Source organism: Pithys albifrons, chromosome 16 (genome assembly GCF_047495875.1).
Source record: "Pithys albifrons albifrons isolate INPA30051 chromosome 16, PitAlb_v1, whole genome shotgun sequence".
Lineage (NCBI taxonomy): Eukaryota > Metazoa > Chordata > Aves > Passeriformes > Thamnophilidae > Pithys > Pithys albifrons.
The window spans coordinates 8091560-8117228 of NC_092473.1; the positions used below are offsets into that span (position 1 = coordinate 8091560).

The window sequence follows — 25669 nt, forward strand, 5'->3', positions numbered from 1 at the left end:
CAGCAGCAGCAATATTTCTGTATTCCATTATTCTGTTGGACAGTCAAAAATTTACAGCACTTGAGAGGAAGTGTCACTTTCAAAAATTTTTCAGCAAAGTCAGTAATTTTAGGGTAAAACTTTCTGCAAGAGGTTTTCCTAACTCAGAGCAATCATAAATACAGTGTGAAAGATCATTTTGTTAAATAGTCTGTCATTGTAAATAGTCCTTGTACCAGTAATGGAAATGGTGACCGCATTTTATTACTGTGTCAATTTTGATTTGATTCTGTGGTGGTTTATCTTGATTTTGACAATTGTGTTGAGAGAAATAGGTAAACATTGAATTATATTGATTTACATTGTTATTGTTGAATAGGAAATGGGCTGCGAGGGTGAGCCTTTGACTTACTTCTATTCCTTGCTGTGAATTCTCAGCTGGGTTTGCTGCAGACAGCCTGGGGGGTGTGAGTCTACAAATACTGATGTGATACTGTCTTGTGCTCTTCACTTTTACTGTGTGCCAGATAATGTTTTCACGTGGAAAATTTGGGAATGCAGAGTATCTGGCTGTTTATGCACACACATACATTCACAGTGGTTATAGTGAGAGATAGCACTGTCTTTTTTTTTTAATTGCAAAGATAATGTGAAAATTCCTGATTAATACTCTTAAAGATTCTGATAAGTACTGCTGAAGATTCCTATTAAACTTGGGTGAGCTGTATGTTATGGTAGCTGTGTATAACCAGCAAAAGTGACACTTACCATCTTGTGAAGCTTTGGAACTTCTGAGCTACAAAAAGTGCAATAAAATTAGATACAGAATGGAGCAAATTTAATACAAGTATAAATAAATGCACGAGAGATAAAGAATAAGGCTTATAGTGGCTATTTCTGACTTTTAAATTCTGAAGTTCATTGTTTGCTTTTTGTTTAACTCAGCCTGTTTTCTTGCCCCAGGATTGGAATCTGACATGGCACACAGAAGATCCAGACTTCACCCCATGCTTTCAGAACACAGTGCTGGTCTGGATCCCTTGCGCTTACCTGTGGCTTTGCTTCCCTGTGTACTTCCTGTACCTCCGCCGTCATGACAGGGGATACATACAGATGTCAAACCTTAATAAAGCCAAAACGGTATGGGATTTTGTAAAATCAGAACTTATTAAGCTTGTCTGGAAGTTTGAATCTATTTTCAGCCCTGTTTTAGCACAGTATTTTTGTTGAGCACCAATCCTGACCTGTGTGCACACTTCAGCTGTAACTTAGTTGTTCTACTTGTGTTTGATTTCCAAGCCTTACGTGCTTCCGTTGCCCTTTTATCAGGCTTTTTGAAATTTACTCTGGCATAGCAACAAACATGCAAATCCTTTGTAAAACCAGTTGGAGAAGACTATGTTAAGGCAGCTCAGTTTCAAGGCTGAATTGCTCTTCTTTTGTGCATGTTGTAGAATTGCCCAAAGGATATGATCTGTTTTAACTCCTACAACATAAAACACCTGGTGTTCATCTGTATGTTGTGCTGCATTATCTGTGTGGACTGATGTATTAAAGACACTTTTGTATTCCAGGCTTTGGGCTTAATACTGTGGATAGTCTGCTGGGCAGACCTTTTCTACTCTTTCTGGGAAAGAAGTCAAAATATTTTTCGAGCTCCGTTTTTTCTCATTAGCCCTACAGTATTGGGTATAACAATGGTAAGTTCTTCTGCATGGCCACTGTTGATGCAAAACCTTAAGCAGTAACATTATGTTGGTATTATGCATATTGGTACTTTGTGGTCATTTAACAATGCAATTGGCAAACTTTTGTCAGGCTGATTAAAAATGCATGTTATCTCAGCCAAGGGAGATGTGCAGAAGTAGAGTAATACTTGGTCAGTGTTGCTTGGCCTTGTGGTTTGTATGGAAAGAAATCTTTATTTTACCAGCAGCTAGTCAGGGAATACTTGGGAAAGATTTAGTGTTACCATAATTCCATGTTGATTTGTGTAGAAGCAGAAAAGTAAAGAAATAAGGACTGCCAGCTTTTAACAGTACTTCTGTGTCTGTGATCATTTATTTCTAATACATATTCTTTTTCTCTTTTTTTTTGTCCACTCCTCATCTTTACTGATACAGGGAATTTCCTATTTAAATGTATTTTTGAATTACACTTAAAAGTTCTGGGTGTTGGAATGTCTGGGAGATTAGAAATGTTAAATAAACACACTTCAGCAAAGTACCTTTAATATGTGCATAACATGTTATGAAACCTAAAACTTGTGCATATATTTTTATCTTATTTGTCCTCAGTTGCTTGCCACATTTTTAATACAATATGAAAGAATAAAAGGAGTCCAGTCTTCAGGTGTAATGACTGTTTTCTGGTTCATCTCACTGTTATGTGCCACAGTTGTTTTGATATCCAAAATAAAACATGCCTTAAATATGGTAAGTGATTTTTAGCCTCATTCAGTTGAAAGTAATTGGAAATGCTTCAGTAATAGAGTAGTTGCAGTTGCTAATTATGCCAGTCAAGTCTGTTAATCATTCATTCCATGTACCCTCATTCCTTGGCTTATAACAACAAAACAAGCAAGACTTATTGGCTCCTGATTTGAACTGCTAGTGAAATTCATAGGGATTTTAACTGTAGCAACAGTTGCCAGGAGAATTCTGCTGGCTGTTGGGGAAAGCGGATGTGTCTGCTTGAGTACACTGAAAGTGTATAATCTTTGATATGAAGCTGCTTTCATGGGGAGTTTGCGTCATCTTCCTGTTGATTATGCAGTGGATTTCCTGAAACACTTTGTTCGATGCTGGTGTGGTCTCACCTGCTGGGACAAGGTGAAAGTGTACAAGTGAAATATTTTTATGTCTCATAGTAGGGCCACCTCAAATATCAGACTAATTGGGAAGCTGCCTGAAAATGGCAAATCACTTTTATTTCTTGAAACCTTTAAGCCGTATTGTGAATTTTGAGAACTTTCAACCAACTTTTGTCTTCAGCTGTTGGGAGTGGGATTTTGCTGAGAGGTGTGTGTCCATCTGTCCCTGTGCTTTGATTTCTGTGGCTTACGTGTATCAGTCTTGGTCAAAAAATGGGAAGAACCTCTGAGTTTGAGCACAGTGGAACAAAGTGTAATCTAAATTCTCTAATTCTTCCCTTCTGTGTGCACACTAATTAAAAAATTTGCTTTGAATACCGCTTGCTGCCCAGTGCATAAATGCCTTGCTCCTCTAAAGAAAGAAGTTCATGTTTGTGTGTTTATGGTAGTGACTGAATAAAAATAAATGGTATCTTTCACATCCCCTTTACCAAAATAGACATTGACCTTAATTTGCATGGTGGTGGATAGTGTAGCACTTACTTAGTTTACAGAACTTACAGTTAGGAGTGGTTTTCTGTTTAACAGTCACGTTACTTTAAATCAATTCCTCAAGCCTTCTAACTGGATTATTACCTTCCTTTGCAGGGTGCTGAAGTGGATGCATTTCGTTATGTCACCTTCTGCATTTACTTTGTCCTGATATTTACAGAGCTTATCCTGTGTTGTTTTCCAGAACAACCACCTTTGTTTTCTGAAACCACAAATGATCCTGTAAGTAAGTCTGTGCTGAGTGGTCAGTGTCATATGTGCAATATTCTGTGCAAGGAGTTATAGGGCCAGTCTCCCAGATGTCAGATAATTCAAATTCTGCTTTTTAGTTGGTGATGAAAAAGATGATGCCCATAACATACAAAAATGGGGGGAGAGGGAGGGCTGTGTGTAAGAAAAAGCACAAAAATAATTTCACACATTTCTGAAGATAAGTCATATGTGTTTATAATCAGTGGTGCTTCTGGCAGTCGGTGGGAAATAGTGATTTGTAGTGCTGTGCTCCCAGTCATCTGCTGTGTTCAGTAGGCAGTAACTCACAGGGATGTGGATTCCCTTTCTTTGAAGGTGGGGAAGAATCTAGACCTGGAAAGCTTTTTAGTCTGGATAGATGTGTTTGATTTCCATCTTTATCTCTCTTGCATCAAGCAAAAATGTATCCACCTCGATGGCAAGAGTGGGTAATGTTAGAGGGTGGTTTGGATGTAGAAATTTAATTTTACCTAGACAGGACCTTTTTTTGCATGTGTTCTTAATTACATGTGCTGGCTATATGACATGGATCCAAAGTGACCCAGGGGATGCTGGGTTATTCTTGCTCACCTCTGGGCCAGATGTTGTGAGTCACAGTGGAGTGACTCTTGTCACTGCCTCGAGTTTGCCAAGTTTAGAAACTCTAGTTCTATAGTTTGGGGTTTTTTTCTGTACAAGGTGTATTGTACAGAATCTGGTTTAATGGCTGTCAGATAACACTGACTGATGGAGGAAGGTGTGAAATGTGTGATGGGGGAAATAAATGTTGCTTTTGTAACTGTGAGAAGGGTCCATAGCCAGTTACTGAATTCCACAGTTACCTTCTCCATCAGTATCCAGGGTGCCAGTGGTGCCCTGCATTGCCACAGCAGACAGTCTGTGTGTGGATGCCTGGAGGGAAGAGCAAACTGCTGAGTCTTTGGCACCTCTGTGGGTTCTTTTCATCTCATTCAGGGATTAAATATACTCAACAGGATACTGTGGATTTATGGAAACCTCCTTTTCTGCTTTGATCATGTTTATAATAATTACAAGGTGCTTTGGGACCACAGTTGTTTGTTTTTCTGTTCTGGGTATTTCTAGGAGTGTCTTTAGGAAGTGGGGCAGACTTCACATTTTAACTTTCTCTTTTTATGAGTGGCATGTCTGTTTATGGGGAAAAGACCAAAGAAGTCATGTTAGTCAGCCTTAAATTCTTCTTTATTCCCTTCTGCCAAGCATTTCCAAACCAGAAATGTTTCTAGGCCTTCAGTAAAATCTTAGTATATGTTTAGTTAAGTTAGAAAATTAGGGGTGAAATTTCTCAGATGTAGATACTGATGTATATAGAGGTCAAACAATGTGTTTTCTCTCTTGTTTATGTTACGTAAATCCAGACTTGTTACAACTTGCTGTTTTCATTCTACCTGACATAAGTCAGTATGATTAATAGTTCTTTGTGTGATAACTATTTGCTTTTATCAAAAATAGTATTATTTAAGTAATCCAACATATTTTAAACTTTTAAATGGCAAATGTTAGTAATGTGACAAAAATACTGCATACAAAAGGAATTTCAAAAGCTTGTTTTCTGCTTTGCTTGTTTCATTTGGCCCTGTATCAGTCACTTTGTATGAGGATTAATTTCTTTTTCTCCCCTTTAGAATCCATGTCCAGAGTTCAGTGCTTCTTTCCTCTCCAGAATCACATTCTGGTGGATCACTGGGTAAGATCAAGATCTTGCATAAAGCACCAGTTCAAGTTAGATGGCACTTTGGGATCCTGCTTTCAGAGTTAAATTAGCAATAATCTTCAATCATAATTTTGGTTGTTTTGGTTGGTTGTTTAGTAGATAGATTAAATTGATATTAATTTTTCCCCCCAAATTTGATATTTTTTAACTTTCTTTGTAGAGTCTTTGTAATTTAAAATGTTGGCAGTATTTCCAGAATCACAAAATACTGAGTTGGAAGGGTCATCAAGTCCAACTCTTACATAAACGGCCCATTCAGGGATCAAACCCATGATCTTGATGTTATTTTAATATGTTTGTTGAAAGAATAGAATAAAAAAATTTCTTTGGGAAATACATGAAGGTAAAAATTATCTGCTGTATTTAGAAACTATGGCATTCAAAACTGTTACCTCTTTTTGCCTAGGAGGTTTTTATTCCCATTAATTTAGTTTTAGTTATGCTGTGTGAGTTAAAACACAGAAACATGTAAAATAACATTGGGGTATAGTTGTGGTTGATAATTGGCCAGAGTTCCAACAGAAAGTCAGATCAAAGGAGTTGCTTTGTGAAATTAAAGGCTAATAAAGATTTTGAAACTTGGTTGACGTGGGAGTAATAATTGCCTGGCTGATTTTCAAATGAGATCACTTCATCCTTTCTTTTATTTTCCCTGAAATTTGAATGCAGTGGCATCTCCTGGATCCCTGGGTGTTTTGGTGTCTTAATTCTCACAGTAAAGACAGGAGGATGTGTATTTTAGAACCTGGACCTGTGTCACTACAGGTACCAATTTTTGAGAAGAGCCCACTCTGTTTTGGGGTTGGGTGCAAAGACCACTGTGTTATGGCCCATGTGTGTATGTACACACATCTCTAATGTGTATATGTATACACACACATCTCTAGTGTTCTTAAATTTATGTTGCTGATTCTTCCTAACTCAGGTTGATGATTCGGGGTTATCGGAGTCCCTTGGAAGCCAAGGATTTGTGGTCATTAAATAAGGATGACAAATCAGAGGAAATAGTGCCAGGTTTGGCTCGAAACTGGGCAAAAGAGTGGTCAAAGACCAAGAGGTAGGTTGAGTTATCCTTGTTCTCAGTTCTCCCAAGATACAGAAGTTTAAAAGCTCAGGTTTGTCAGTCTTAGAGGTATTTGCCATTTTTCACCAAACCTGGTTTTGTAAGGCCCATGTGGCAGCCTGTATTTGTGCTTAAGTGCACACAGAACTGGAACCAAGTAGGTTGTTGTGTTTCTTCTTAATGAAGAGCTGCATCAACTTTCCCTTAGTCTTTCATGATCCAAAACTTATTACTGTGACTTTTGATGTGTGTTTTTCATCCTGGGGAGAGAGCAACTTCAGTCTTGTAATTAGGGCGCTTGGGCTCCCTCTGTAGTTGCCAAAGCCTCAGGAGGGTAGTCCAGGGTGTAAAAGTGAGAAGCTTATTACTTTCCTTTGACTATATAGGGAGTCTGAGCATCTAAGCCAGATGACTAAAATTAGAAAGACTGCGTGCTTGCAGTCTCCATCCTGCTTTCATCATCCTTTACTGCAGCAAATAGAAGTACCTTTTCATTGAAGGAAAATTGCATGCTTGCTGACACGGTGTGTTTTTATATACAGCTTGTCCTCATAAGTCTGGAGTCTATAGTTTGGCATAAGCCAGATGTGTAAAAAGAATTTGTCCATTGGGGATGCCTTGGCATCAGTCTGACAGCAGTTCTTTGTCTCTTGTGGTAAAAAAGTTCAGCATAGGAGAGGTTCGACGGGGATGTTACTCATCCAAGCAAAGAAAACCATTTCTGAATAGCCAGTTCATTTAGTTATGGTTGTATGATTAAAAATGTTGGACAGTAAATTCCAGTTTTAAACTATTAAGAGTCATAAACATCTCATTTGTATAGTGTGCATTTTGTCTGCTGGCTTTATGCTTGAATAAAGGCTACATTCTATACCTACTCTTATTTCAGGCAACCATTAAACATGTTATATGCGCCAAAAAAGCAGCAAAAGTCAAGCGACTCAAATGGTGATGTGACAGAAGAGGCTGAAGCTTTGATTATAAAACCATCTCAGAAGAGCTCTGAAGCATCTTTATTCAAGGTGTTATATAAAACCTTTGGACCATATTTTCTCATGAGCTTCCTGTTTAAAGCTGCGCATGATCTCTTGATGTTTGCAGGCCCAGAAATTCTGGAGTAAGACCCATATACTTTATTATTGTATTAAAAGAATGCGAACATTGGTATTTCATTCCTCAAGCTGCTTTGCCTTCAGCTGGTTAAATAAGGAAGAGATGTCATGCAAGTGAGAGACCATGGACAAGGATGTTTGGGTCCACTGGTTTTCAAATTACGTCATCATTCAATAAATGTTTGAGTTTATATGCTCCTTTTCAACACTAGGAAGGCCAAGCAAGAACATAATCAATAGTAGCAGGAGAGTTTATTCAGTTCTAACCTGTAATTGTTTTGGGACTACACATCATGGTATGTGAAGCCACAGAGCTCAGGTGCTGGGAGGAGTTGTATTGCTTTAAGTAAGAAGTAAAGCAACTGTAAGTGGTTGTATTTTAGCTGGAGGGAAGATGAGACTTCTTAGTGTAGCTCCAAGAGAATGCTACACATGTAAGCTATGTGATACTTTGTTTCAAATTAGTACACCGAGGAGGGAGTGATGTGTGCTCATAGAAAAGGATCTCCAGTTTCTAACAAGTTTGCTTAAGTGTTTTATCTAAGTTTAGTACTTCAGGTGCTTGCATGACCTATACAATGATTGGAATAATCTAAGGTTGTGACCTTGACATTTGATTTTGTTTTGAATCCATCAATAGAACTAATTTCTCTCTCCACAGATTGCTGCTCAACTTTGTAAATAACAAAGCTGCCCCAAACTGGCAAGGCTACTTCTATACAGTGCTGCTGTTTGTTTGTGCCTGTCTTCAGACGCTGATTCTTCACCAGTATTTTCACATTTGCTTTGTAACTGGAATGAGGCTCAAAACAGCTATTGTTGGTGTAATTTATCGAAAGGTAGGTGTTTCTTTCAATATACAGTAGCTGTCTGTGACTGTGAGAATGCATCCCTTGAGTCTGAGTGATTGGGAGACTCTGGTATGCCGATTCCTGACTCTTAATAGAAATAAGAGGGTATCTGATTTATAAATAAAAGCCTGTAAGCTAGGGCAGTCTTCTAATTTACTAGTTAACTTGCTTCTTCCCACTGCCAAACAGGAAACCTTGTCTCATTTAGACTAGGGGTGTGTAATGATTCAGTTTGTGCAGAAATTAAGATGCATCTGCATTTACAGCTTCATTTTGGACTCAGCAGCAGTGCCACCTCATCTTAGAATAAGCTGGAACATTTTAGAAAGCTGTGGACTGATAGCTGTGTGTGAGAAAAATGTGTCACAGGAAATTAAGATTCCATTTCTTACACTGAAACAATAACAGTAAACAAAATGATATCCCCCAAAGATGGCTTATTGACTTTAATTCTCTGTTAGCTTAATCTTAGGTTAGCTATTTGCTTTTTCCAAGATGTACAGGGTAGACAGAATATGAAGCAGGAATGTAGTTGCTTGTAATTTTAAAGAAGAATCTCTGTAAAGCAATTGAATTCTGTGGAGAAAATGCATGTAAGTAAGTAAGCCTTCATGTTGTCTTAATTGTTTTTTATTTTTATCTGCACTTAGGCACTTGTTATCACAAACTCTGCCAGAAAGACTTCTACTGTGGGTGAGATTGTGAATCTAATGTCTGTGGATGCTCAGAGGTTCATGGACTTGGCTACCTATATAAATATGATTTGGTCTGCCCCTCTCCAGGTGATATTAGCACTATACTTACTGTGGCAGGTGAGTATTGTGTGTTGTTTCCTGTTTTGACTTTGGCAGTGTGTTCCTTCCTATGATTCTATGGCTACAGACCACTGGAGGGTTTACAGAAGTGTGGGGAAAATGCTGTTTATTTGGAAGCCATTCAGAACTGCTTTTGTCACTGCTATCAAGAAGAAAGGCATGTGGGAGGGCTGCAAATAGGAGCTTTTGGGGGACTGCAATACTTACAGTATCTCACTTGTCACTTTGATTTAAATGTGGTCAATAAGAGTCTCAGTGTGAGGTGTTTGATATTTCTAGTCCAGACAGCCACCAGGCTGACTCTTCATGGGTCTCTACTTCAGAAGAATAGACGAACCAGCAAAAACTGGAAAATATTAAAAGATCATTGCATGTGTGCATAGAGTTATATATTTAGAGATTGATCTGTATGTACCTCTGCATGCATGAGGTCTCTGTATGTATATTCAAAAATCAAAGCATATAATCATTAACCTAAGCTCCTAATTGATCCTCCTTTTCTTCCCTCAAGCTGTTCTCAAAAAGGGAAGAAGAGGTTGGAAACCTATTTCAGAATGCTTTTCTCTAGCATGTGCAGTGCTTTGAGTCAAGATTTTAAAAAAGGAATTTGAATGTGTGTTTACAATTAAGTACTTTTCAGAATTTAGGTCCTTCAGTGCTGGCAGGTGTGGCTGTCATGATCCTTCTGGTCCCAATAAATGCTGTGATGGCAATGAAGACAAAAACCTATCAGGTTAGAACCTTTATATATGTGACAAAGTGCTTGTATGAAACATGTTCTGTTCTTTGACTTGTTCCTTGAGGTTTGTACTTTTATTTTTTTCCCCCATCCCTCTGTTTATCTCTTAACAAAAGGTAAGGGAAAGAAAGGTCAGAGATGTTATGTATGCAGAATAAAAAAAACTTGTGCTTTTCAGCTTTGCAGTGTATCTGTACATAATGATCTACATTCTGCAATTGTGAAGACCAAGGTAGCACTTCAGCCAGCTTCATGAGATGGCCATTGAATTGGAATTAGTTCAGTTTTTAACTTGCTGCCTCAGAACTAAAGTGTAAATGTAAACTACCGGCTACCTAACGAACCTGAGTGAAAGAAATATTCATATTTCCAGGATGGTGGTTGCAGTGCTAAAGTTTTCTGTTGCAAAAACTACTTCCAACAGCCCCAGCATGTGCTTTCTGGTGACCTCACTACTAACTGAATTTCCTGAATGTCAGTGGAGATTGTTAATGTTTAAGTGAAACCTTTCAGCTCCAGATGTTCATCAACACATACCCCAGCATTTGGTTCCTGCATGGGAGAAGCAGGGACATGCGGCCTGTGACAGCCACGCTGTCACTGGGGGCAGCTGTCTGGGATAGCTGTACCAGTGCAGTCTGCTGGCTGCCCAGTGCTGAGTCACAACATCCTTTGGGCTTTTAAAATACTTTATGAAGATAAAACTCTGAAACATATCACAAATGGACTGGTGTCTTCTGGCTGAATGGAAAGCTTTCTGCCTTAGTGCTCCATCAGGAAGTCACTGGTAGTGCTGAAGATGAAGCAGAATCAAGTTTGGTCTAAGGTTAGACACAAGCTGCACATCACTGATGCTCGATGGTTGTAGTGGCTTATTTTTTAGCTGTATATTGTACCTTGGAGGAACTGAGTCCCAAGGCTCCCTGATGCAGGGTTAATCACACTTGAACTAGTGCCACAACTGTTTTCATCTTGGTTTGGATTTTCAGCTGCATGAAGCATTCTTTTAATTGGTTTAAAACGTCTTGTTAATTCTGCATATTTGTTTGTTCAGATAGTATCTCAGATTTCCTGCTTGGGAAGCTAGTAAGCTTTTGATGATAATGAGGTAAATTTGCCATTGCAAAATACAAAGCTCAGAACTTTGAGGCTCTGCCAAGTATTGTGCTCTGTTAATTATTTTTTGCAATGTTTTTTTAGGTGGCTCAAATGAAGAGCAAAGACAACAGAATTAAGCTGATGAATGAAATTCTCAATGGGATTAAAGTTCTGAAACTTTATGCTTGGGAATTAGCCTTCAGAGAGAAGGTATTAGAGATCAGACAGAAAGAACTCAAAGTCCTAAAAAAATCTGCTTACCTTGCTGCAATGGCAACCTTTACTTGGGTTTGTGCGCCCTTTTTGGTAAGTGAAACAAATCTAGAAGTCTTCTCTCCTTTTGGGATGGTGCTTCACAAGGCATTGCTTGAGCACTTATTTTGGTTTTGTGTTTTAATGAGTGGAAGAGTCAGATTGCCCTCTGAAGTGGTGGGACACTGAACACTTAGGGCTTTACTTCTCTATGATAAAGCACCACTGTTTGCTTTGAAACTCAGTAACATCTGAGTTGATGTATTCTGGAAGTTAATGGCCAAAGTATTTGAAAATAAAACCTCCCCTGCCATCCCCTCTATTATTTTTGATGGAGTACTTGAGGAACATAAGGTTAAGTGTATTGTCAGATTTAGGAGAGGTTACTGATGTGTATGGTACCCTCCAGGTGGGAGCTGTGGCTGAGGGAGTAAAAAATCCCTTGTTTCAGCATTTTTGAGAGCAACAGGTCCTTACACAAGAGTCCTTCACTGAATGGGGCATTGTGTACCAGGAGTTCCTCTGGCCAGGGTTCTCTCAGCATCTGTTGAAAAATAATATGGGGAGGTAAAGCCATTGCATAGCTTGGGATTGCTTCAAATTCCTATTAAAAAAAAAGAAAGGAAATCATTGCTATGCAAAACATCCCTACTATGTTTGTGGTCAGCTTACATTTCAACTAATAAAAGAGAAAGGTGAGATCACATCAGAATTGCTTCAGACCCTATTAGAGCAAGGGGCCATTGCTCTTGTCTGAAGAAGCAAATAAAGGCATGACTACATTAGGATAAAATATGTGCTGTTCCAGTTGAAGGTGTTTAAGTGTACTTTCCAGTCTCAGATTCCTTCCCTGCAAACATTTTTAGTGTTTACATTATGTTTTGGGCATGATGAAAGGCAGAGAAGCAGTGCCCTGGGTAGGAAGCATCAGCTGCATTCTTAAGTGAATGCTTTTCTAAAAGAAGTCTGAGATGATTTTAATATAAATACATTATTAAATGAAATTTCTAAATAAAACTCTGTAGGTGGACTCCTTAATGCTGCTCTGTGGAGTCTCTTAGATTCCCCTGGTGTGTAGCTCTGTTCTGGCACACACTGAGTGTGTGCCTGTGGCCCTGCTCTGCCTTGTGGGGGTTGACCCTGCAGAAGAATCAGACAGCCCAAAGTACAAAGCTGCTCAACATCTCATTTCTTGGATTTTTGGCTTTTTTGTGTGTTCTTCTGAACTTCTGATTAAAGAATTGCTGCAAGTGCCTAACTTGCAAGCACTTCTGACATTCAAGACTTCTATATCCTCCACTATTTCTTCTGTTTCCATGGGCAGGGCTCTTTTAATAACGGTGTCAGGAAACTATTTATTTGCAGTATCTTCCCTACTGCTCTGTATGCTGATAAGGGTGTGTTTTGGACTAGTTGCTGGTAACAAGAGTGCAGGCATGCTGCATGTGAGGTTAGTCTTTGTTTTTGCTCTCCATGGGAGGGCTTTCTCCCTGGGGTGTGGTTGTCCAAACTAAGGACTGAACAAACAAGCTGCTGTACCAGGCACAGCTGAGTCAGTTGCTGTACCAAGAACAATACATGTCCTCACAGCAGTCCCATTTTTAACAGAAATACTGATGTCTTCAGTGGTTGCTGTGCTTAGATGAGGCTGCTCCTTAAGTGGAGGGCTAATTGTTTAAAGTCTTTTTGGAGGGGCTTGCCAAAGATGTGTCTGCCTTGATTTCTTGTTGGAAACAGTTGCTGCATCTTGTGATGTACTGTGGTATCATGGAAGAAAACACTATAAAGGGGATAGATCTGAAAGTGAGCATCTGGTTTTACTTACAGGATGTTACTATAATTTATTCAACATATTAAAAGATAAGTATATAGATTTTTGGAATTATAACTTGTGATTAATAGTAACAGTGGTTCAATGTAATTTTCTTGCTCAGCGTGAAACTTCAACAGTTCACAATAGAAAAGCTTAGTTACTATAAGGCTTCATCTTTGTAATGCAGTAATATTGCAACAATTGGTCCATGATTAAGTGGGCTGTAGTTGAAAATCCAGTGTTGTTGAAGTTTCTACAAAATGTAAGATATGCTGACAATGGGGAATTTCTAACTTTTCTGTCTGTATAAGTTACTGATCCAGTATCTGGTTCTTTGAGGGGTGCCTTAAAACTGAAACAGAGCAGGAAGAAAGACAAAGTTACCATTTTTCTCCTTCCCTCTTTGCAGTGTGACCACAAATAGCCAGGGGTATTTGTGGTTTCACCCTTGCCATGTGAGGAAAGTTAGCCCTTAGCATTTTTCCCACAGGAGCCATCAACTTCTTTTTACAAAGGATTTAAATCAAATGTTTGTTTTGCAAAAAGTGTTATTGGGAACAAGGAAGTTACCAGAACATTACTTGTTCTTTGATTCCAGGTGTCAGACTGTGCTCCTGGCTTGGAGGCTTTCAGACCCGTTCCCTAACTGTGACCTTTATGCTTGGTTTTCAGGTTGCCTTGTCCACGTTTGCTGTGTATGTCATGATAGATAAGAACAACATCTTGGATGCTCAGAAGGCATTTGTTTCTCTGGCATTATTCAACATCCTCAGGTTTCCACTGAACATGCTTCCCATGGTTATCAGCAACATAGTAGAAGTAAGACTTCAGTCCTGAGCAGGTGTTTCTGTGCAGAAGTAGGCCCTGGGTGGAAAGATTGTATTCCTGTGCACAGAGAATGTCCAGTGGTGAAGTGCAGCCCCCTCAGGACGGGAGCGTTGCAGTTTCTGTGCTGGAAGTGCTGTGCAAGCAAAATCATCAACCCCAGTGGTGGCGGAAGGGTGTTCCTGAAAGCAGTCATGTCTCTTGTGGTTTGGGAAGTGTGAGTTTGATGACTATCCAAGCAACTATGCAGTGGATTTAAGGAGATAATAACGTGTAATGTATATGTGGTGCAACATAATGAGCTCTTAAATGTAATGAGCAGAGTATAAGATAGATTTACATCCCTTTTTCCTGCAGGCCAGTGTCTCCTTGAAGCGCCTTAGGGTGTTCCTGTCTCATGAAGAGTTAGATCCAGACAGCATAATCAGGGGTCCCACAACAGAGGGTGAGTTTCTCTGCCTGTTGAAAATCATTGTGTACAGGTTTTTGGTGATTTCTTTTGATTTTTTTAAAAAACATACTGCATTTTTTGAGGATTTCACTGAAAAATTTTAGCCAGAAAAAAGAGATGGGAGTTTGTAAAAGGAAAATTATATAAAGGTTCTACCTCCATCTCAGCTATTTCTTCTCTCTCCACAACTCCTGTGTCCAGACACTAATGGTCACTTTAAAAATCACTTGTTACATTATTTCAAGTAGAGCATTTGAAATTTGACAGCAATTAACAGAATGATGATTAATGCTGTGCCAAACCCCAGCAGTCATGTAGCACTTCAATGCCCTTGAAGGAGAAAGGATAAGTCCCAGTTCTGAAATGCATCTACTCTCTGTTTTGTGCGGTGTTTCTCGCAGCGTCACTCCTGCTACATCCACTTGTGCTGCTTCAGTTGTGTAGAGCTGTTCAGGAGACACAAGCATGAAGGCAAATTTACTGAAAAACTAATGCCCTTTTTCTTGCAAAACAAAACCTGACTTTAACTGTGTCAGTAATTTCTAAATAAATTTCCTTACTTCCTCTTTACAAAGCCAGTGAAATTTGTACCACTCTCTCTCAGGCAGTTAATGAGCTCTATATCATTTTAGTCACTTGGCTTTCCAGTAAGCAGTCATCTGCTGTAGTTTTTTTTTTCTTTCCATCTTTCTTCTGAGACTTATCTCCTCCTTTTTCGCAGCTGATAGCCATGAATACATTGCTCATAAATCTTTAGTGTGGAGTTTTGGGGTTCTTTTGCCCATAATGGATTGTGCTTGCACATCTATGTAAATATTTACCTAGGCCAGTATTTATTGCATACTTTGTTGAATTAAGAGTGGTATATTTTGAGTTGTTGCTGCAGAAAACTGTAGATGCCAGTACCATGTGACATTTCACTGAACAGTATTTTTGGTCAAAGGTATTTTAGTTGGTAGTTTGATTTATTTTGCCTCTCATTCTTGTAGTAACTTGGCTTCATATGTGGAATTGGCAATTTAGCTGATGCTTCCTTTAAAGCACAAGTCAGGTGGAGGTTCCTAGTTTCTTGAACTGACTTTGCAGTGCTGGGTAAAGCAGGATACAGCTGAATTAGTTGGTATCTCTGTGTTTTTGACATTCATGTATCTCCTGGTTCCTGAGTTCCCAAGTGTAACCTTGGAACCTCTACTGTCTTACTAGATCCAGTAAAGGCTGAACACAAGTTTTTGGTAAGCAATGGGTTGTTGTTCTTCTGGAAAAGTAGTTTTATACCTCTGACCATGTGTGTTTAGATTGACTTCTGTGGCATGATCCAGAGCATGCAATTTAGGTGCTTTCATTGGTACTCCTGTAAATATAAGTTTTCTATTTGCAGCTGAAGGATGCATTGTTGTAAAGAATGCAACATTTAGCTGGTCCAAAACTGATCCTCCTTTGCTGAACAGGTAAGAATTGGTACCCTTCATTCCACTCCAGAATCTTGCTGCATCATAAATGATCTGTAATTGAGTGATAAAATACATATGGAGAAGAGTTTGTTTTCTTTAAGAAATAGACCAAATGACATTTGTTTGATAATTTTTTTTTTGAATGGGGGCTTCATGAACTGGAGGGATTTGCTGTGTGTTGTATGTATGGAATGTGTGGAGTGGAGTAGCAAGTAGTGTGAAGCGAAGAGAAAACTGTAAGGGATTTCAAGCCCTGGCTCTGTGCTGCACATGGGATGAGCTCCATCTAGAGGATGCAGCCAGGTCAGCCCCTCATCATCATCCCGGGGCCCTCCTGTTTGCTGTGTCCTCCGTGCCCCTTTTACCATCTAATTCTTGCTGAACTGTAGCCATTCTTGATTCCTGTGCTGCAGAAAACCAGTGACAAACCTGGCACATGGCATGACTAACAAAGTCTCTGGGGTGATGCAGCTACAAGCCCTGTTCCTTTCCTTAACTCTGGCTGCCCTTTCTTGGTCCTTAATGGCATATTGCTTGGGATAAGGATACTACTGTTTGGGAAGCATCCATTGGTGTTTTCATTTCTGTTCACAGAACATTAGAAATATTGACAAGGTTGGGTTGCAGAGCTTTTTTCCTTTCTTTTTTCTTAACTTTTTGACTAATTCCATATTAAGGTGCTGTATTCTAAGTATGAGAAGAGCTGGCTGCTTTCTGGATGAGAGGTTTGCATTTTCAAACAGTTTCAGTGCTGTGTCAGTATTTGCAGTGGATGTTCACATTGCATCTGGTCTTACATGGGCAATTCAATTGACTGTGTAACTACTGGGATGTGCCAGCAATCAAGGCTGAATTGTGTGTGCTTTATTTCAGCATTAACTTCACTGTTCCTGAAGGCTCCTTGGTGGCTGTTGTTGGTCAAGTTGGATGTGGAAAGTCTTCATTGCTGTCTGCATTATTGGGGGAAATGGACAAAAAGGAAGGCTACGTGGTTGTCAAGGTGTGATATGTCTGAAAAATTGTTGAGCTCTTTATGGGTATTGCCAGAGGGATTCTAGATTTCCAAGAGGTGTGGAGAGGGAAAGAGTCAGCCTTTCAAATGAGTGCATTCTTTAGCCTGATTGCCCAGCAAGCCTTGCATGTGCCTTAGCCTGCACTCTGTAATTGTTAAGCCTTGACCCAAAAACATTCAGATCTGTTGGTTTCAGAAGTAGCCAAATAGACAGAATGATGGAGGTCTCAAAGTTAAGTGTTCTGGTAAGTCTTGATGACAGTTGGGTATGAGGTGAGGAGACCCTATTTTATTTCAGCCTGAGGAACAGTAGTGTTGGGTCATACCTTTTTAGACATCAGAGAATTACAGGGAGAGAGGATGCACCCAGATACCCAGACATGGGAAAAGCTTCTGTTACAGTTTTACTTTCCTAGACATCACAGTTGCACAGAGCTCACAGAGGAAAAATGACCAGGAGGTAAGTAAGTAAAAAGTCCTTAGCTTGTATTTTGCTACTGCTGTAATCTACAGAAACGAAAATGATTTTAAGAGCAAAACCAGTATGTTGCATTTAAAAGACTGTAGGCTTGGTCACCTCCAAAATTGTTGTGGAAAAATAAAGTAGGTGAGATCTGAATCACTAATTGTAGTGCAGAAAGAGAAGGCAGAACTGATCTTCAAAGCAAAATACATTGCATTATCTTGGTCTCTTTCTTTGAAATTACTGTTATAGGAAAACTGCTTCCTCTGCTTTCTGCAGGAATCTCTTGGCACGGTGGAGTTGTTAAACACTTGCATTCCAGATTAAATTGTTTTATTAAGAATGTAATTTATAACTATATGAGAGAACTAATGACTTTTGACATTCAGTAATTGTACAAACATTCTCTAAACAAATGTTTCCTCCAGGTTTATGTTAATCCTCTTTTGTTTGAAGTCCTTTATTTTCCACCAATGCACTTTGTTACATTCACTTGCAGAGAGGATTATAAAAATAACATTTTGCAGGAGGTGGTAGCCCAAGAACTACTGAAATGACTGTAGGCAATTTGTGAGGTGATTAGCACTGCTTGCCTCCAAAGCCCTGCTGTGCTTTGACTCTGTGTGCAGGCTCTTAGTCTAAAGTACTAAATAAGGAACTTTATTTTTCTTGCAGGGCTCTGTAGCCTACGTTCCTCAGCAAGCCTGGGTCCAAAATGCAACTCTGGAAGATAACATTATCTTTGGAAGGGAGATGAATGAGAGCCGGTACAAGCGTGTGATTGAGGCCTGTGCTCTGCTGCCTGATATAGAGATTCTTCCTACAGGAGACAAAACAGAAATAGGAGAAAAGGTATTTGAATACCCACTCTCCCATAACAGTGCTATTGCTTGTAGCCAAGGCTATGTGACTTTGTTCTGCTTTATCTCAGAATTGTATTGAATTTAAAACATTGGGAGTAGAACTGCTCTAGAGTAAGAGGCAGATTTGTACAGTGTGTTTTCCTCATCTTTAAGCTTCAAAGGGGAGGAAACCTGTCCTCAATTACAAATGCAAAAGCATCTCACAGTGACAGTTTATAATTGACCCTAAGTTGCCATGGTCATAGAGCAGAAAAATTTATGGAAACAGAAAAAGAATCTTCTGAATGCTTCAGCTTCCTTAAAAACAAATAGTCGTTCCCTCCAACACCAGCTCCTCCCAAAAAATCGAAAACTGGGGCCACAAAACCATTCCAAAACTGGCCCTTGGTTGCAAAAGTATGTGTGGTGTGGGATTTGTGAACTTGCAGTGCAGTGCTGTGGAAGCAGAGCCAGATGTCCCCAACCCATGAGCCTGTCAGGGGGTGTGTGGCTGCTGGGGGTTCTGCTCAGCTGGTGCTCTCCACAGGACTGGGGTGTGTGCTTTGCCTGCTCAGTAGTTAGGGGTGGGGTGTTGCTCCCAGCTGTGTGTGTGACTGACAGCCCTGGATTCACCAGAGTGCAGTTTTATCTTCCTTACTGGTCAGCAGGCCAGCTAAATTGCAGAGTGTGAACAGTTTGTTCATTAAATCCTAGGCAGCACTGCAGGAATACAGATGAAAAGTAGCCTCTCATTGTACAGAGAGAGGTAGGTTGGTCAGGGTTAATTGCTTTACAAGACTAGCAAACACTTTTTTGGCTAACCCTTCACTGACTGTGAGAAGATAATATATGTGCTTTCTTCCAAGAGGATTTTGAGGGATTGCTTATTCTACTATAGTAGGGAAATTATTTGTGTAGATCTGTTTCATACAGTGCTGAAATTGCTCTAATTTGAGTGAACCACCTATGACTTGTGTCTTTTATAAACTGTAGCAAGACATCTCCTTTCAGCTATAAATAAAGGATCATGTTTTCTTGTTTCCCCAGGGTGTGAATTTGTCTGGAGGACAGAAACAGCGAGTCAGTCTTGCTCGGGCAGTTTACTGTAATGCAGATGTCTATTTACTTGATGATCCTTTATCAGCTGTTGATGCTCATGTTGGGAAACATATTTTTGAAAAAGTTATCGGACCAAAAGGAATCCTGAAAAACAAAGTATGTCAGAATGAATACTTGTCTCTAGAGAATGCTTTTTTTGGCTGAGTGCAAATGATTCCAAATTTAAGTTGTATACTCAGACTTCTGTTTCTAATATCTGAAAAACGAAAGGATCCCTTTGTGGCTTTGAGAGGACTTTTATAAAAGCACTGAGATTTTTGTAATGAAAGGTGCTCTGGTTTCTGTAATTCAAAATGATTTAATGGAACAATCAAGACAAGGACAGTATTTTCTTTTAAAAATGCCACATGCCTGTCCCTTGTTATTGCTGTGTGTTAGACAGAATTCAAGAAGCAAGAGCAGTAGTTCAACCAATTTGTGATGTTAGAAAAACTTATTTTTCTTTTGCTATTTAGACTCGGGTTTTGGTAACCCATGCAATCAACTATCTGCCTCAAATGGATACCATTCTGGTAATGTCTGATGGAGAAATCTCTGAGATGGGCTCCTACCAGGAGCTGCTGGAGCAAGATGGGGCTTTTGCTGAGTTTCTTCGAACATATGCCAATACTGAGCAAAGCATGGAGGATAGGGGTAAGCTTCCAAATAAACTCTCTTGGGATAAGTTGATGTCTGTCATATTAAAGGCAAAATAGTAGTAGTGAAAGTTAAATTACTATTTCTTGTGATTACCTAAAGGTAGAGGTGCTTATGTCTGTAAGGACATTCAAGGTTGTAAGAATAAATACATATTCTTTCTTAAAATTTAGCAGAATGTTTAGCAGATCTGTAGTAAAATTCCTCTCAGTGCAAAATTCAGATGTTTGTGAGACTGCATAAAGTCCAGCTGAGGTTTATACACCCTTCCTTTCTGTGTTAGGATGTGTATTCTTTATGCATATAATTCCTTTGGGAATGGGGAGGAAGAAGCAGGAGCTCAGTTTTCTATCTGGTGTCTTTGACTCCTACTTCTGCTTCACAAAACAACTGCACTGATACAGGAATGTACTTCAGAGTTATTTTTTTTATTCTGCAGACAGTTGCAGTGTTTTTAAAAAGGCAACTCGCTCTCTTGCCCCAGCCTGTTTTCACTGGTTTGACTGTGGTGATTTCCTGACACTCCTCCATATGCTCATGCTGAAAAGTCTGAGGGGTGCTTGCACTGTGCTGGCTGGGTATAAGTTGTTGACATGTGCTCAAGGGCCTGTTTGGTAGCAAATGTCTGCAGCTGAGTGCTGAAGGGCAGGCTCTCTAGGACAAGGAAGGGACTGAGCCTGCTTTCTGCTTCACTTTCCATCTGGAAAATGGTTGGTTCCCTCCCATTCCCTAGAGGGAGCACAGAGGCATTTTGTGGTGTATTCCTCATGTGCCCATCACAGGCAAAACAGAAATCGTGCTACTCTTTGCAGCACTGAAGCTCCTGTGAAGTGTTAAAGAGTTGTTGAAGCCTTTGGCACAGAGCTGCTCCTGATACTCATCTCAGAGTTGCTTGTGGAAAGGCTCTGATGGTGTGCCCAGCCCTCTGCTGTCCAGGCTGGCACCACAGGCTGCCCTTGGAGGCTATGAATGGACAGGGTTTGTTTCCTGCATGTGCAAGGTGGCATCTTGTTCTGGCTGTCTGTCATGGGGACTTGGATTTGGGGGTGGGGATGGTCTGCCATCTTGAGGCTCCAGCTCAGAATGCCCTACTTTTGTGGGATGGCATTTCCTCTTGGAAAGGTCCCTTTGTAGTCTCAGTTGTCACTCTGCAGACTGGGATGCTGGTTTGGGTGGACAAAGTAAGCAGCAAGTGCTGCATGAGTGGAGTCTCTCACTGTGAAAAGCACTGTGGGAAGAGATTGTGTGAATGCAGAATCAGGTTAACTTCTGTGTATTTTCAGTAGGTGCTTCTCCAGCTGCTCTGGGGACAGTCAGACTTGTGGAGTCTTTGGTGTATGTGCCTTTCAGAGACAAACTTACTTTCTCTGCATGTCCCTATGCAGTTAATAAGTTGACTTATATAAAGATTTGTCTTATTTTGTTGTACCACAGGGTTGGCCTATTTGCAGCGAGTTTGTTTATCAGTTTTGGTTGAGTGGTCTTCTGCCAATAGTAAAAAGTGAAAAATAGGGAAATTATTTGTCTGATTCACAGGGATAATACCAATATGTATCAAATGTGTAAAAGGTCACCATTATTCAGAATCACAGGATCTTGGAGAAACATAGTAATCTGTGCTGGGAGCCAGTCTGAGGTAGCTGGGGAATATCTGCACATCCATTTTAAAAGGGAGGCTCCCTTCTGTCTGAAGCTGTGTGTTGGCAGCCTGAAAACACAGGATTGGTGCTTTCTGGCTGGAATCTGCCTGCTCCTGCAAGGGTGGGAAAGCCTCCTCCTGCCCAGCCTCTGAGGTTTGGCTGCAACTTTGCTCCCTGTTACCTCCCAGCCTTTCCCTCCCATCAGGATTCCTGAGGGTTACCTCTGTCTGTGTGCTGTACTGCTACTTTTCCCATCCTTGGCTTCATGGAATTCCTTATGCGTGTGGGAAAACTGGGTATGAGGCTTGGGATTAAAAATAGGTCCATTTCAGCAGATTTGATTGTGCCTTGGGTATTTATGGTTTTGTGGTTTAGGTTGTTTGTTCTGCTTGGATGCATTGTAAAGATTCAAAGTGGTTGAGTGTGTTCTGGAAAAAGTTAATTTTGTGTGCTTTTAGAGTCAGATCCTTCACTAGAAGGAACGATTCAACCTCTGGAAACAGGTAACTGCTCTTTTGCCATATGGCTTTGTGGTAGTGCTTACTTTTGAGTAATAGGAGTAGCTGCAGTTTATTTACAAGAGACTGAGGCATTATTAAAAGAGTTTTATCTGCACAATAGAAGGTGTTTGCATGGTTTGCATGATACTTGTTTTTGTGAGCTACAGCAGTTCGTGTGGCAGCTTGTAGGTAACTCAACAGCAGCATTTCTTTATCTCAAATGCTTCCATGAAGATGCTTTAAATAAACTTTAAAAGTACAGCCTGGGCCTGGGAGTGTAGTGAGTGTACCCAGAGGGGCATAATTCAGGACTGAGCCCCAAGGGTCTCTTTTGTTTTTGTATGTGTATTCAGTGCTTCACAGCTGTCCCCTTTTACAATTTCTGGAAACATTTTTCAACAGAGCCCTCATTAGTGGGTTTATACCCTAAGTGCATATGCCAGATTTACTCTGGCAGTCTTGGGCAATTTTGTTCTCAAGAGCTAAAGGCAATAAAAGCAAGAAATCTTTGTACTCTACAACATCAAATCAAATGTCAGAGCTGTTAGGGGAGGGTGGTTTATTTGTAGTTTTGTTTTCTTCTTGTGGATTTGAAACTTCAGTGATGTTCTAAAGCAATATGATGCTGGAATGCTTGCTGGTTTTCATATGGGAACTTTTCAAAACAAATGCTGTCAAGTGCTTAAAATAACCATTCCCATCTTGGTTTGCTCTTAGTCACGTAAATAAGAACTAAATGAACTTTTCACTTTTTCACACTTTCTGCTGTTTTTCTCCTTAAGACTCTGAACAATTTAGCTTTGGGTTTTTAGAGTAATGAACCAATGTTCAGTTTGCAGAAACAGGAGGGAAGAGCTCTATGTTCAAGTAGTCCACACATAATATGTTGATGAACTGCTTTATGGATATATTTTGCTTTAGTGTAAAAACATGAAAACTTCAGACTCTAGATCTGCACAGATTTTCCTGAATATCTTTTGAATAGATGCAGGAGGGTGTCTTTGTTTGCTTAAACTATGCATAGACCTTTTAAAATACAAAATCATTACAAATTCTGAATTAACTTCCATACACGAAAATAGAGTTAACATTTACTTGACAGTTAATTTTTTAGGAGTCAGTCATTTGTTTTTTATAAGGAAAACTGTGACATAATCTGAACCTAGAAGTTTCACTGGTGGCACTGTATAACACTGATTTAAATGGTTCAAAAAAGGTTAATAGTTCAAGCTGTCAGGTTTTCTGAAGTTTTTTGGACAGTTGTCTCGTGTGTGCTGCCTTGGTACAAGCAGGATGTTGTGGGATAATTCATGGAAAGATCTCTTGCTTAAATTAGCCTGATTCCTATAGTTGCCTAAAACATCAGGCTTTTGCACATTTCTTCCTGCTGAACTTTGCACATGCCTGCTGTGCTTACAGCTTCAATCCATCATTTACTAGAATGTCTTCTCATTTCAGTTTAAAGTGAAAATAATTTATAATTGACTGTGTAAAAATGTGTTTTTGAAGGAGTGGCTGGACTGTTGGGTTTTTCTTACACAGAGTGAGTCAAGTCTGGCTTGGTATTGCATGCTTTAACATTAAGTATGTCCTCATAATTATATTACATTATCATTATTATTATTACTGACTTACATTTGGTAGAAAAAAGAAATGTTCCCTGTCTTGGTAATTAATCCTGTTGGGAATGGAACTAAACTGATTTGTTTACGTGGTCAGTTTTCTGTTAGGATCTGTAAAAACTTGTGCTCCCTGCTTTGTTTGCACATCAGGACTGCACCTGGCATTTAGGATTGAAATGAAACCCCTGTGTCTCTTTGCTTTATCATTTTCATGTTTACTTTTTTATCCCCTCAGATACAAATAGTCCATCTGCAAAGGAAGGAAAGCCTATAGAAAACGGACTCCTTGTGAATGAAGCCCCTGGAAAACTGATGCATAGGTGTGTATTCTCCTATTTTTTTTTCCTTTCTCCTCCTCCTTTTCAATCCTGTTACTCAGATGTGGATAAACAGTAATTTATGTTTGTGGTATTTGTTAGAGGAAAATACATCATGCTGGATCCAGCAGCATGAGAAAGAAACTTGTGTGTTGTAGCAAGATACAGTGTGGGTTTGGCTTGCATTGAAGGGAGAATATTTTATTGACCTGTCCAACTGTGTGCATGTTCCCAAGGCTTCTGCATTTGGCTGCTGGCAGATGGGATGAAGTGCCAGGTGGACCTTTAGTCTGACCCAGTACAGCTGCAATTATGCTTGTAATCCCTCTGATTATACCTTTCCAATATAATTTCGTAGGCTTTATCTTACAGTCATCTAGAGACACTGGTTCTGGAAGCTAATGAGTGCCTGAGAGTAAAATTGCCTGTTGTGATGTGAGTGGGGGAACCTTTTTTGCCCTCCAGCAGCTGCAGTGTATATGATGATAGGGTTTGTAAAGGCTGGTGTTGATGGTCACAAAGCCTTTTTCATTCTGGAGTTTGAGGATGCAACCCAGGCTTCTTTGTCTGGCTGGTCTATTACTTGTATCTGAACATGGGCACTTGGGAACTGAATGCCATCAGGGAGGACTGGGAGAGTGCACTGTCAGGGAAGGGGAGGGAAGGACTAGTAACCACTGGCCCCTGATGGCTGGTTAGGAGATTTCCATAGGAATGTAAACCACTGACTTGGGGCTGTTGAACTGTCAAAGGCTATTTATGAAGTAAATACCTGTCTTGTGTCAAGCTAAAACTGAAAAATAAATGTCCTCACACAGGCAACTCAGTAACTCTTCAACATATAGCAGAGACACTGGGAAGTCACAGCACCAGAGCAGCACAGCAGAGCTGCAGAGGCCACTGGCTGAAAAGAATTCCTGGAAGCTGACGGAGGCTGACACAGCGAAGACTGGGAGGGTAAGGACTCCAGTTCCCACTTCCTGGGCCTTCTTTCAGTTTTGGAGAAATCTGTTTCAGAAGAAAATAGCTTCTGAAGGCCGTGTAACTGTCGTGAGAAACATCTGAGGGAATTCTGGAACTTGTTGCTGGTTGTGTAATACTTCATGGAAGTGTTGCTGTGCCCTCTGCTCCCAAACCTGAGCCCCAGGTTTGCCTGCAGAAAGAATGTTGACACCAAACCTTTTGTGTAAGATGATGGACCTGACCACATCAAAGCTTAAACGAAGAAACGAAAATGTAGCAGATATTTCTTGGAGAGAGGTTGTGACAAATTAGGTGACGTAATGAAATCTGCCCTTCAGTACAGGGAGCTGGAATTGACTCAGATGAATTTAAGCCAAGTTTCCACTGTAGACACAAGTATCTAATCCCAGGATACCCAGGGCTTTTTGAGAAACCTGAGACTGAAGTTCCTGGGAAAATGGCAGTTACACCTCCTAGCAATGTTGCTTGTTGTTAGTTAAAGATAGATCGTAGAATACAAGCCATGTGGAGCAAGGGTTGGTTTAAAAGCTTTATAATCTTGTGGCACAAAGAGAGAGCCAAAAACTGGAACTCCTCCGTGAAGTTTTTGGCTGTGCTACTGATGCTCTGTGTTACTTCAGGCAGCTCTCTCCGTACTCCTCCCTTCCCATGGGTGACAAGGAAAGATGATGTGTGCCTGCCCTGAAGGGATGTTGGATTTGGCATGTCTCCATAGAATGCTTTGCAGTGTGTGTTCC

At 40.0% G+C, this 25669-nt stretch overlaps 1 protein-coding gene across 1 annotated transcript in view; it reads left to right on the forward strand.

Annotated features, from left to right (window-relative positions):
• The window catches only part of ABCC1 (ATP binding cassette subfamily C member 1 (ABCC1 blood group)), a 48123-nt gene that overhangs the window by 11734 nt on the left and 10720 nt on the right, over positions 1 to 25669 (forward strand). The window contains exons 2-21 of the mRNA XM_071570752.1: positions 943 to 1119; positions 1554 to 1679; positions 2277 to 2414; positions 3440 to 3565; positions 5239 to 5300; positions 6253 to 6384; positions 7280 to 7507; positions 8164 to 8341; positions 9004 to 9165; positions 9809 to 9901; positions 11108 to 11311; positions 13743 to 13889; positions 14253 to 14340; positions 15725 to 15794; positions 16671 to 16797; positions 17948 to 18124; positions 19162 to 19329; positions 19689 to 19866; positions 23867 to 23951; positions 24767 to 24905. Of these exons, the coding sequence (XP_071426853.1) occupies positions 943 to 1119; positions 1554 to 1679; positions 2277 to 2414; positions 3440 to 3565; positions 5239 to 5300; positions 6253 to 6384; positions 7280 to 7507; positions 8164 to 8341; positions 9004 to 9165; positions 9809 to 9901; positions 11108 to 11311; positions 13743 to 13889; positions 14253 to 14340; positions 15725 to 15794; positions 16671 to 16797; positions 17948 to 18124; positions 19162 to 19329; positions 19689 to 19866; positions 23867 to 23951; positions 24767 to 24905 (2805 nt within the window). The remainder of the gene's footprint in view (positions 1 to 942; positions 1120 to 1553; positions 1680 to 2276; positions 2415 to 3439; positions 3566 to 5238; positions 5301 to 6252; positions 6385 to 7279; positions 7508 to 8163; positions 8342 to 9003; positions 9166 to 9808; positions 9902 to 11107; positions 11312 to 13742; positions 13890 to 14252; positions 14341 to 15724; positions 15795 to 16670; positions 16798 to 17947; positions 18125 to 19161; positions 19330 to 19688; positions 19867 to 23866; positions 23952 to 24766; positions 24906 to 25669) is intronic.